The 12,899-nt window shown below is 40.5% G+C and overlaps 1 protein-coding gene across 3 annotated transcripts in view; it reads left to right on the top strand.

Annotated features, from left to right (window-relative positions):
- TOX (thymocyte selection associated high mobility group box) overlaps positions 1-12,899 on the top strand; it is a 309,777-nt gene that overhangs the window by 168,075 nt on the left and 128,803 nt on the right. For all 3 annotated transcript variants that reach the window (XM_058699652.1, XM_058699651.1, XM_058699653.1), the window contains one exon: positions 12,066-12,308. In XM_058699652.1, the coding sequence (XP_058555635.1) occupies positions 12,066-12,308 (243 nt within the window). The remainder of the gene's footprint in view (positions 1-12,065; positions 12,309-12,899) is intronic.

Here is a 12,899-nt window from a genome sequence, read left to right as displayed (position 1 = left end):
CAACTCCATTTTCCAAGGCACTTAAAGATTGTTCGAAACAAACACTAACATTTAATCGCACCAGTACATCAGATAGAAATGATTTTGCCCATTTTTAGCGTCAGAACACTGAGGCTTGGAAGAGCTGAGGTTTCTGCCACCCACCCGTATCTCTCCTGAGACCTCCTTCTTCATATCCTCATCTGCCACCTAAACACCTTTAAAAAGTGTCAAGTTTCCCTTTGTAGTTTCAGTTCCTCGGTTTTGGAACAGACTTAGCTAGACTTCCCAGAAACACAGGTTTCAGTTTAATCTTTACGTCTATCCGTATTTTTTTTTCTCTCTCTCTCCTGTGGTTTTTTTTTTTTTTTCTGATCTATGTTATTTCACAGTTTGGATATAAAAACGTATAACTATAGCCCTAGTGGTTTGAAATTAATTGGTGCCTGTCTTGGAAAATATTCTCCATACATTCCTTGCTGCTTATACGTTATAATTGTTCCTGTCGCAAGCAGAGTCAAGCAAATGACATCTTAGTGCCACCATTGTATTATTCAGATGGAAGAGCCTGCTCTGAAACTCACAAGGACTCTCACGGTCATTGTTTAGGCCAAACATTATCGACTTCTTGTATGTAGGCTTCCCGGTATGCAACTGGGGGGTCTCCTTGCATTTCAGAAGGCCCTCCTTCAAGAAGGGCTAAACCTACTGTGAGTTGCAATTTTCTGAAGGCACGAAGCGGAGTGGCCTTGGACAAATGGGGTTCAGGGCAGGTAACAGGATTGCAGGGGTGGGGCAGGGCTGGCCACCCCAGACACAAGTTGGCCTCAGGGAAGCCTGAACTCCTGGATACTGTGACTACTGAGCTGTTTATTTCTTTTGCTCTGACTTCAGTGAAACGTCTTGCTTGTCAAGATGATGGTAAGTTGTAGTGGGAAGCTTCTGCTTGACGAGAAGTTTAGGTTAGTGCTCCCCGACCCCCACGGTAATGAATGAATTAGATTCATAATAATAATAAAAGCTGTCAGTTGGCAGTCCCCTGTGTCTGGCAAGGAACTCAGCAAAAGCTTTGCATACATTATCTCATTTAATCCTTATAACAGTTCAGTGAGGATGACAGAGGTACAGTGCTTGGCCAAACGGCAAAAAGCTAGTAAGTATCAGAGCTAAGATTCTGGGCTAGGAAAGCCTCATGCCCCAGCCAAATTCCATCCTCGCTCAGCTAGCCTTTGTTTTATTGTAGAACGTCAAAGTCGGATGTTGACGGACTAACCTCAGCCACCTCGTTAGTACTGAGAGAACTGCTCTCTTCTGTTACACGTGTGAGAATATTCTGAAAAATATTAGGGTGGACCAAATGAAATTGCCAATTTCCATCGTTTACCTACAAAAGCAGCAATTTCATAATCTAATTTCAGTTTCATGTCTCCTACTCGTTCAAACACATATAAAAGCTGTACAAAAGTGAGGTGCTTTTGAGGTCCCTGTTTCTTTTATTTATTTATCCAGGGCGACGATTCCTTCCTTCCCTTCTTTTCCAGTCTTATCCACCCCTTTCTCACCACTTCTGTCCTGTTTCCTCTGTCTTCTCACAGCTCTTCTTGTCCAGGGCTGGTACACTTGTCCCGCCCTTCACACTTTTCCTTTCTTCCTCTGGGCGGTAAATAAAGTATGAGGCTTCCCACAGAAGACCCTTCCGGCTACTCTTCCCCAGGGATCCCACTTCTGGGTCACTAAACTGAGGAAATTGTCTCCAGTTGTTCAACTTTTTTGTTTCTTCCATGTCCCCGTCTTCAGCTCCACTTGTGTAAGCTTGTTTTCTAGCAGAGACTGGAGGACGTAAGATGATCCTCAAATATCTAAGGATCCACTTAGAGTTGATTCCTGGTAAAAGATCCAAAGAGTAGGAATTGCCTCTGAGAGGCTGGTGGGTAGAAACAGGAACCCCCCTTTCCTGGCTCCCCTTGATTGAGGGAGGAGACAAACCAAGAGCACAGACCATCTGTGTAGTTTTCCTCCTCTGCTGATCTGGCTTCTTTGTGAAGAATGTGATTTTACATCCCCAACACTTACTGATTTCCACGCAACAGGCAGAAATGAGAAGAGTGGCCGTAAACACATACACCATGTATTGTTAAGTGTACGTATGAAATATGTACATATAAAAATAGGCCAGCACTCAGTGCTCAATTCCACTCTGGCTGCCGGCATGTGACTGAGCAAATACAACTTGACCAAAAATCAATTTAACACAGGTTGTTTTTTTTTAAAAAGAAAATTTATCAAAGCTTAAAGGCTGTATGTGGTGTTACATGGTATATTAAAACCGAGTGCAGGGGCGCCTGGGTGGCGCAGTCGGTTAAGCGTCCGACTTCAGCCAGGTCACGATCTCACGGTCCGTGAGTTCGAGCCCCGCGTCGGGCTCTGGGCCGATGGCTCGGAGCCTGGAGCCTGCTTCCGATTCTGTGTCTCCCTCTCTCTCTGCCCCTCCCCCGTTCATGCTCTGTCTCTCTCTGTCCCAAAAATAAATAAAAAACGTTGAAAAAAAATAAAAATAAAAAAATAAAACCGAGTGCATTTTATTCAGTTATTACATGTAAAAAAAAATAAATCTGTAACGATGCTATCACTGTCCTGTCTACCCACCTCGTTCTCTAAGTCCAAGCAAATCATTTCACCTCTTTGCACATCATTTTCCTTAACTGCAGAGGGGAGGCATAATCTCCAGGGTTTTCTCTGGGATTCCATTTGAGCATAAATATAGAACTCTAGAACAATACCCGAAGGGGGAAAAAATGCATAAGGTTATTCATCACAATGTGGCTCATAAGAGAAAAATCAGAAACCCTAAATATTTGGTAATAGGGAACCAATAGGATAAATTATGGAACATGCACACGATGATATAATGTGCAGCCATTTAAACAATAATGTAAATGATATTTATTGGCATGGAAACTCATTCATGACTCGTTTTCAGTGATCAGATTAAATTATGTGATGGAATAATAAAATAATATAAATAATAATGTAGCAAACAATTTATTGATTGCTCATAGGAGCCAGTATATTACTCAAATTATTTATATTATCTCATTCATCTCATTTAATGATGATTACCCTTAATGAATTGAATACAAATGTCATCCCTATTTTACAGATTTGGAAACTGAGGCTTAGAAAAATTCAGTCCCTACACCTACTAAGAGGTCAGCTGAGATTTTCATATCGTGTTTCTACCTTCAAAATCAGAGCTCTATGATCTGACTTAAAAACCCAAAACGAAATAGCAAATATGGAGTATATACAAAATCTTGAAAGACATACATTTTTTTTTAAATGTGCATTTATTTTCGAGAGAGAGACAGAGTGCGAGTAGGGGAGGGGCAGAGAGAGAGGGAGACACAGAATCTGAAGCAGGATCCAGGCTCTGAGCTGTCAGCACAGAGCCCGGCGTGGGGCCCGAACTCACGAACCACGAGATCATGACCTGAGCCGAAGTCGGACCCTTAACTGATTGAATCACCCAGGCGCCCCAAAAGACACACATGTTTTAATAGTGTTGGTTTTTTTTTTTCTGAGTGGATGGACTAACAGTGATTTCTTTCCATAGGTATATATTTTTCTGGTTAACATGGATTATTTATAAAATAAAGCAAAAAAAAAAATGTTGAACTGAATCTCAGAATGTATGCACTCAATGTGAGAATTCAAAACATCTGAAAAACTAAAAAAAGTATAGCTGCGTTTGTACATAAAATTGTGTGCTCAACAGTGAAATTTCAATGTTTTAATTACCCTCTTAAACGCTCAGTACAGAATGACAACTTGTTACCAGAAGAACATCCTTGGGCCCCTATTAGGGTTTCAGAAGTGACTCCTGCTCCTTAATCTATTATTCCTAATCATTCCTGTGTGCATTGTGGCTTATGGGGAGGGGGGGGGGGGGGAGTACGTTATTTATTTCCCAGAAGCTTGTTTTTTGTGTGTTTTGGGGACAATTGCTTTGTTTTGTTTTGTTTTTTTAACCAAAGGGGAGGCCCATATGACAACAGCCCACAACACTGGTTTTAAAGTATCCCCTAGAGGGGCGCCTGGGTGGCTCAGTTGGTTGAGCGTCCGACTTCAGCTCAGGTCACGATCTCACAGTGCGTGAGTTCGAGCCCCGCGTCGGGCTCTGGGCTGACGGCTCAGAGCCTGGAGCCTGCTTCCGATTCTGTGTCTCCCTCTCTCTCTGCCCCTCCCCCATTCATGCTCTGTCTCTCTCTGTCTCAAAAATAAATAAACGTTAAAAAAAAAAAATTAAAGTATCCCCTAGAAATGTAACTCGGAGACTCACGTAGGCCCCCAAACGGTACTGAGAGGAAATAAATGTTCCCCATTTCAGTATCATTAATAAAGTGTGGCAGGAGAAATGCCTATATGTAAATGCTAAGAACTTTTCTGGAAGTCTGTGGAGAAGTGGCCTCAGCACCAGCCCTGATTCACAGAAGAGTGTTGGACTACATTGCCCTCCCCATCCCCGACCTGAATGTGCTTGGCTCACTGCCCCAGGACCCCTGAATCCTCAAAGCTTCAGCCTATTCATGGAATCAAAGCTCACCCAGTCCTGGCCCTAAGAGCCAATGAGAGCCATTCACTGGGGCAGCCTCAGGTCAACCTCAAGTTTTCTGGTCTCATTCAGGCTTTACACACTGGGTTTTCAGTTATGAAAAAACATAATCCAATAAAAACCAGTCCCAGTAGAGGACTGACTTGGGCTCAGGACCCCCAAGTTTGTTTCGGTCAGTAGGGCCGATCTTTCCCTTGAAGTTTTCTAAGAGTTGAAGACGTGACCTTGCTGTCGAATCTCCCTGCCGCATTGTCCAGACTCGCTCATTTGTTGGTTTTGTGATCCTCCCGCGATCACGTAGCGCGTTTCTGCGCAAGTGTCTTGTTTGGTTTTTTTTTGTTTCTTGTTTTTGTTTTTTTTTCCCTGATATCCAGGGTAAATCTGCTTGTTCCGATCCCTTCATCATCCCAGCTTCAAGTAGTTCTGCTTCTGTTTACACTTGATTCGAACACGCTCTTTATTGGGAGCCTAAGTTTTTAAATATTTTCTGACTCACCTCCCTCATAACAAACTGCATCTCAGAGTTCTCTGTATCTCAAATCCCACTTTGGAGGATGCCTGACACATAGTAGGTACACAACAAATGCTCTGAGGTGCTTGCGGCCTTTTGCTTATTAGCACAGGTCACAAAGATTAATGAGCATAAACAAAATACATTTTGTACTTTTTACCAAAAAAAAAAAAATTGCACTTTGATAACTGTTGCTTGAAAAATTAGCACATTGTGTGTTTTTAAATGAAGATGATTTATTGCTATTGTCTAACATGTGAGGAAAGACAAAAAAATTGTTTGCAGGATCATTGGCTTGAGCACATCAATGGCACTGTTGGACAATTCTTGCTGAGTGTTAAGATGATTTATGTAACAGACCGAAGCTTTCCACAGTAATACATTATAGTCTCAAGCTATCAGCCCTTGTTCCTGCAGAGACAAAAGAATCTGAAAAATACCTACTTTTGAAGGTCTTCTCAAAAGAAATTGGAGCTAATGTTGATGCTGTTTAAACTCTTTCGAGAGAAATCACCATTACACGCAATGTCTTAACTTCTGAAAACACACACAGGAAGTTTATCATTTTTCTTTTTTAAAAAACTCATTTTTCTAATAAACTCTTCAGTTTACTCTCCTTTGCATTTAGTTCTTTGAATCATGCAACAAGAATTTTCAATAAAGGATGAAACGTATTTAAACATTGGTATTTTTCTATCCTGAAATTTCGGGAATTATGTTACAGATTAAAAATTAAGGCGTTCTATAGATGTGTGATGGCAGTGCTATTTATTTATCTTTCAAATAAAGATCTATATGAGAAACATATTTTACAATGTTATAACCATAGCCATAGTTTTAGTATATGCATGATTGCATGAAGCCATCACGTAATTTAAAGGTATGTACAAGATGATATCTTTTGAATTCTTCTGAGTTATGGGTCTTCTTGTCACCAAAGATTGAGTGCTCTGTATAATGATTGCAATGTGTGGACAGAGACTCACAAAGACAAGACCCCTCTGGTAGGGAAACCAGATTTTAAAAAGAGAAGAAAAGGCAAAGTCCAGAAGAGAGTTCCCATTATTTGTTCCTGGTCAGCATATATGAACACTCTACCTAGATGGTATGAAAACATGAATTCTCTGTAGTCAAAAGAAAAATCCTAATTAACATCCCACTTCCAGATGCAGTCATGTAGGATAAGAATAAAAAACAAGAACAGGCTGTAGCAAAAGGCAATGTGGATTGCAGAAGGAGAAAATGTAAACAGGATACCCGGGTCATGGAATATGTTAAGCAATATGATTAAAAAGGAATGCGAGTATGTAATTAAACAGACAGGGGGAATGAGATCTTCCAGAAACCAGGTGAGAAATTTCCTTTCCCTTGTCACTAAAATAGGGGTCCTGGGAGGGTTCAACAGGGGCAGGGGTAATGGCTTTAGCCAAATGGCTAAAAAAGCGTCCAAACAGGTCAAATGAAAAGAGATTGGAAGGATCCTCTGTTACTTTCCTGTGACCCAGTCTCTTGGTTCAAGTCTCAAAAACAAGCCGTCTGATTAGCAGTTTTACCTCCTTGCCAAGAATCTCCCGGTGAAGACAGCCTTTCCATAACACAAGGCAGTATGTTAGCAAGGATGGCTTTTGTTGCAAATTTAGACACTGAAATTGTGGTTCCCGAGTTCATTGGCCTTTTCCCCGGGTCAATAGGAGTGGAACTGTCAGGAAGCCATCAGTCCGGGCTGCGGGTCTGCCTGCGCAGTTCCCGGAAAGAGCAGAGTTGTGGCCCTCTGCAGGGATAAGTAGGTGTCCTGCGAGCTTTTCAGCAGCCCTCACCTGCTCACTGGTTCCCACTATCATTTTATTGTTTAATTTCAAAAATGCAATTTCATTCCATTAAGATAAAGGCAAGACTTTCTCTCAGCTACTTAGGAGGAGCACTGGAATGAACGCATTACGTATGAATGGGGCTATAGTTTGTTTCAGTGTGAGTTCTGTTCAATGGCAAATACACCGAAATTCCTTTATAATGATGTCTAAACCCTCTCCTATACTGTCTGTAGTTGTTTGTTTTCTTGGACGTGACCCATTCCACGACATGTATAGACCCACTTAATGATAGCTGTAGCTATGCTAAAGCTGCCATTTATCAAGAACATTCTGTGTGGCAGACATAGATTAGTAGGCTTTTTACCTACCTTATGTTTTCACTTTCAATGCTCAACAGAACCCCATGAAGCAGGTTTTGAAACAGGCTCACAAAGAGGAAGAAATCAGCCCGAGAACCCACACTAAGAAATGCTTCAGAGAACCTAGATGCAGTTCCTATCTTCTGGACTCCAGAGCCTCAGGTCCTTCCAGCACGCTCTTGGCTGTTCTTATCAGTCACTGAAGGAATCATTATGAGTACTCTCAACTGACCCCCAAATCTATAATTTTTAATAATTTTATAATTTTTAATTATATATTTTTATAATTTTATAAATATAATATATTTATAATATAATTTTTAATACTACTTTAATGTTTCCAACGGTCCCTTTGTGGCCTTGAAAAGTTCATACGTATTTTGGAATTAGCCAAGCCTTGTGTTAGTACAGCCCGCTTCAAGCCACATTCCATGACTCTTGGCTTCTGTTCCCTGGTCACACAGTAGAGCTGTCCTATGGCACATCTCAGCACCAGCGACATGATGAGATCTCCTGTGTCTAGGACCAGTGAGTAGCTTCAGATCAGAGAGAATCTGGTTAAGTAGCAATAATATAACTTTGAGTTCTTTGAATCATTTAGATCGTATAGATTGGCTGTTATTTAGAGCAAATCACTTTGCATACTTCTTTGTTTCCAATTTACCTTTCGTGAACCTGGTGAAGAGGCAAGATAAAATTAAAAATATTGGCTTGAATTTTGTGCCACTATCCCTGAATAATTTCTCCATGTGTATGGATGGTCACCATTGACTTTTATCATTCCCCGGGGAGAAGGCAAGCTGTATGACTCAGTCTGCTGGTAAGATTCTGATCTCTAGACTAGAAGGGGTAACAGGCACTGTGAACAGTGATAAGGAATACGATGCCACCTTGAAAGTCCATACCTGTTCTCCAGAATTCTACTCTCGAATCAAGCCCTGTGGGATCCTCAGAGGACCTGGGGTTGACTCCTTGGTGGTCTCTAATTCAGGCTTAGAAAACACAAAACAAAACATAGTCCTGTTTCTCATGAAATATGTAAGGGCCTTAGAAAGGATTCTTGGTCCCAAGACAACTGGAGAATGAAGAATACTTGAAACTCATGGCCTTTCTGAGACTTGAAGGAAGGAAATAAGCCCAAGTCAGAAGGGCCCTAAGTCAGTAGACAAGTGTAATAGGTCCACTGTATCACCCAAGGATGACCTTAACAGAAGACTTTTGGGACTACCCATCCGCTGCTTTCATCACAGTGTCCCTGTTCCTTTGCTCAGAATACCTTCTCGTCGGCTCTATACTTACCTGTATAATTAAGCCCTTGCTGCTGCCCAGGCATGGGGCATCAGACCTGCTGTTCCCAAGGGATCCTGATGTGGAGCTGAGGCTTCCATGGGGTCCTTAACTGATGTTCTACCTGTAGGAGGGACTAGGTTTCAGCAACTTCTGAGAATCCAGGAGCCCCAAACCCACCCTCAAAAGTCCTCTGGGACCTCTGTGTCACTACAGAAGGGCGAGTGTAAGCCATTTCAGGACAGATCAGCAGGCCACACTACCTTGCGCCAGCCTTTCTCGAGCTACTGAAGCCTTCATGTCTCTAGCAGGATAGTTTTGTCTTCCTGACATGCTGAGAGATTAACCTTACATACCGTGTCGTCAGCTGACCAGTGCAAAGTCTGGGGAATACAGGGTATTTATTCAAACCCTTGGAATAAAAGTGATATAGTCCCAAATTTAAAGGTGCCTTTAAAAGGTCACCTTAGCTTTCATTCGGTCATTTATGCATTCATTCAGTGATTCATTTGTTAATTCATTCAATACACATTGAATACTGACTCTAACCAGGCAGCCTCAGGGGGAATAAGGAAAATACTGAACCATATCCTCTTGTAATACATTCCTCCAAAAACTGTGATTTTTCTCTAATATATAACTTACTATTGTTAAGTCAGACTTACTCCTATTAAGTTTTTAGAAATTAAAATAAAGATGTCATGTCGTAGAAATCAATGTTGAGGAATTAGCTAATTCATTTCCACATTAAAAAAAATAATTAGTAATTAGCCTGGCATTGAGGTTTTTGTAAGTTCTGTGACATTCTGACGTTTATACAATTATTATGATACTTCTCTATGGCATCAATTACACTGTAATAGGCCCCTGGCAAATAACCATATCGTGACTTCTAATGTAAAGAACAAGAACTACCGGGTAACCTTATGCTGTTAAAATCCCTGATCCACGTAACTACCCGTTACCATTTAGGTTGTGGAATCCGTGGTTTTGGCACATAAGTGCATGGATTAAATAACATTAATGTGTAATTACATGAAAATAAACAAGGTAGCTTTGTTAAATTGCAGTACAATTGTTATCGCTGAATGTAAAGTGATACCAATTAAACCTTCCTTTAAAACACCACAAATTAAGATTTAACTACTGGATAAATGCATGTAAAGCTATGGTATGCCATGGATAGAATATCCCTGAGTACTTTCTCAGGTTTAATAGCATTTATAAAATTAAAAACATCTTTTCCCTTTATCCCTGGCATTAACTGTATGTTACTTAGTGAAGTTTCAAACAGACACCATTTAATTCTTAAAAGATAAGCATCAACAAGTTCAGCCTTTGAAGTGTTGACGCAAAGACAAATTATGATTTCTTGTGTTCATATAGAGTAAATATTTTAGTGGGATAGGCATTAGCATGGAATTTCGGATGAGGAAAGACCTGATACCGAAGCTAATGTTAATTCTTAAATTATGAAATTTCGTTGATCAAAAACCATCGGGTGTTGGCAACTTGGTATCATTCAGCCTCATAAAATAGTAGCAGTCAAACTGCTTCTATGTCACAGCATATATCCATCCCTCATATAGTCTGAGCTGTTTACCAGCTGAGTCAAAGTTACTTAAATTCTGAGCCTCAGTTTTCTCTTCAGGAACACAGGATAACGTAGCTACACACAGGACTGTCATTGAGGATTAAGTGAGGACGACATAGTCAAAGGACCCAGTCCAGCGCTTTTTACAAAACCAGCATTAATAAAAGTGCTTCCTCTCCCACTTCCCCGCTTCAAATCTTTTGTGCTTCTTCTTAAATCAATACTTGTCCCGGGAACTGTTGGTTTAGATCCATAGACTCAAGGTCTAAAATACATCAAGCAAATGAGAATTTAATCAAACTTACAATTTTGACACTGAGCCCTAATGGGCTTTTCAGACAAGAGATCTAAACTATAAACAGGAAGAGCTGGTAACTGATGTTTGAACTTTCAGAGCTGGTGATTTCTTAGCAGAACTTGAGATATCCAAGAAAACTTATCTGCAAAGATGAATCAAAGCTTGCCTTCACCTACCCCTAGTTTCTAACCCGCACGTGCCTCTACGTGACCAGGTCTGAATTCCAGATGTTCCCAGTAGCGCTTCATTTCATCGTGCCTTCTGACAGCACCTAAACAAATATATTAAAACTTGTACAACATTTAGCAAGTGCAACTTGAAGATTTTCTTTCTGTTAGACAAATAGACGCCATCTGGAAAAAATAACCCCAGGCGCTTGGACGCAGGAGCATGAAGCTTATTGGCTGAACACCCAATGAATACCTTACATTACTTTCTTTGGCTCCTACCCTCTGCCTGCTCATTGCAAATCTTGCACACTTCAGCAGGGTCTGTGCTGTTAGACAAGAAAGTCCTGTTACTCGTGTACTCAAACACTATGAAGACATACCTAATTTGAAAGATAAGCTTGCAAGAATGAACCGGACCCAGATCGTTTCCTTTTTATTGTAACACCTGCTGCATAAAGGACTACTAGATATCACTCTGCCTTGATATTAGTTGGAAACAATATTTTATTGTTCAGTCCCCCCTCATATTTTCAATGTTTACCGCATTCCGTTTCAAACGGGAGTGTCCTCGTATAATCTTTCCTTCCTTTCTCTTTCCTTTCCCTCCCTTTCTGTTTTCTCTAAAGCTGCTTTCCAAAGGGAAAAGCCCCACATATGTTGTTATTTGTCTTACTGATTGACTTTTATTCCTAAATTCATATTATAACAATGTTGGTGTGATTTTGCCTTTCAAATTAGCTGAAAGGAAACTGAATGACTGTAATATTAGTTATCAGCTTTTAGAGGAAAGCCAAATAGATGGGAATTGTCAGAAATCAAGAGAACAATCTTCACTTTATTTTGATGGTATAATCTTCGTGGGAAAAAAATAGCTTTTAAAGGCTTTTTTTCCCCATATCAAACTTTCTCTGCAACCACACTTAGGCGACATGCTTAACTTACTTGTTTGCTAATTATTTTTCTTTTGCCCGTTGTAAACATGCCGCTTTTCAAAACTCTAAAGTGATTTCCCCAGAACTTCTGGAATTCATTTTATGACGTCTCATGACCTGAGCAGTGGGGGGTCCTATGAAACATGTTTGATTACACATTAATTTTATAAATTGCCTTCCTTCCCCCCAATTCCCATGAAAAAGGTATTCAGTTAGATTAAAACTCTGGAAAATTTCAATGGGACCTTTGAAATCAATGTTTGAGTTCAGTTTCTCGGAAAAATAAAACTGCCTGATGGAAGTACTCTTTCTACAAGAAGTGCATATGCCTTTGAGGCATTTTTTTTCCATGAATAATAGTGAAATGACAGCAGGGTAATCTGCGTGTTTGAAATGTCTTGGCCAAATCCAGGATGCTGCTTGTAATAAGATCTGAGGGCTCATGTGTATTTGTTCGTGGTGATGAAGAAGATGGGAGTGATAATTTGCAATGATGTCGTTTGTCTTTTCAGTCTTACCCTGGTCCAAGTCTGGAAAGTGAAGACTTCAACATTCCACCAATCACCCCTCCCTCCCTCCCTGACCACTCACTGGTGCACGTGAATGAGGTCGAACCCGGTTACCACTCTCTGTGTCACCCAATGAACCATAATGGCCTGCTACCATTTCATCCACAAAACATGGACCTACCTGAAATCACCGTCTCCAATTTGCTGGGACAGGATGGAGCAATGCTTACTAACTCCATTTCTGTGGTAAGTCTGCTTACCAATTTGTGGCGGGGGGTGTGGTGGGGGGGGTGGGGAGTGAGGGACGTAGTGAGGGTAAGCTCGACTCTAATGCAAGAAGCTTTAAATTGGAGTAACACAAGGTTCTGAAACTAAGCATAAGTTTTTAGCTACGGAGAATGTTCTCCATAGATTCCTAAAGCCATTTTCCATTTTATATTTAATTCAGGGGGAAAAAAATCAATGAATTACATGTTTGATCACTTATATTTATAAGCCAAACTTCTAAATACTATTTGACACTGAATGCCCTGTCATAAAGTTGACAGACTTCTCATCACAAGGCAGATCCTCACATCTTCTGACCAGGGACTTCTTTTAAACTGGATTTCATTTTATGGAAAGCAAGAAAACAATTTTCCTTTTTTATTTTGGAGGTACAATTCTAGTGATTAAAATTTATCTCCCTCAAAGTGTTTCAATCTGTTGGCCCTATGAATCTTCAAATGTTCTGTAGTTCTCAAAGTTAGTAGGAATGTGTCTCCCCCAGAAAACGAGCAAAAAGTACATTTCCAGCTTCTACCCAGAAGTCCAGGGATCTGGATTTTTAACAGGCAG

Source organism: Neofelis nebulosa, chromosome 14 (genome assembly GCF_028018385.1).
Source record: "Neofelis nebulosa isolate mNeoNeb1 chromosome 14, mNeoNeb1.pri, whole genome shotgun sequence".
Lineage (NCBI taxonomy): Eukaryota > Metazoa > Chordata > Mammalia > Carnivora > Felidae > Neofelis > Neofelis nebulosa.
Note: the sequence above shows the minus strand (reverse complement) of the source record. Positions and strands in the feature narration are given on the sequence as shown.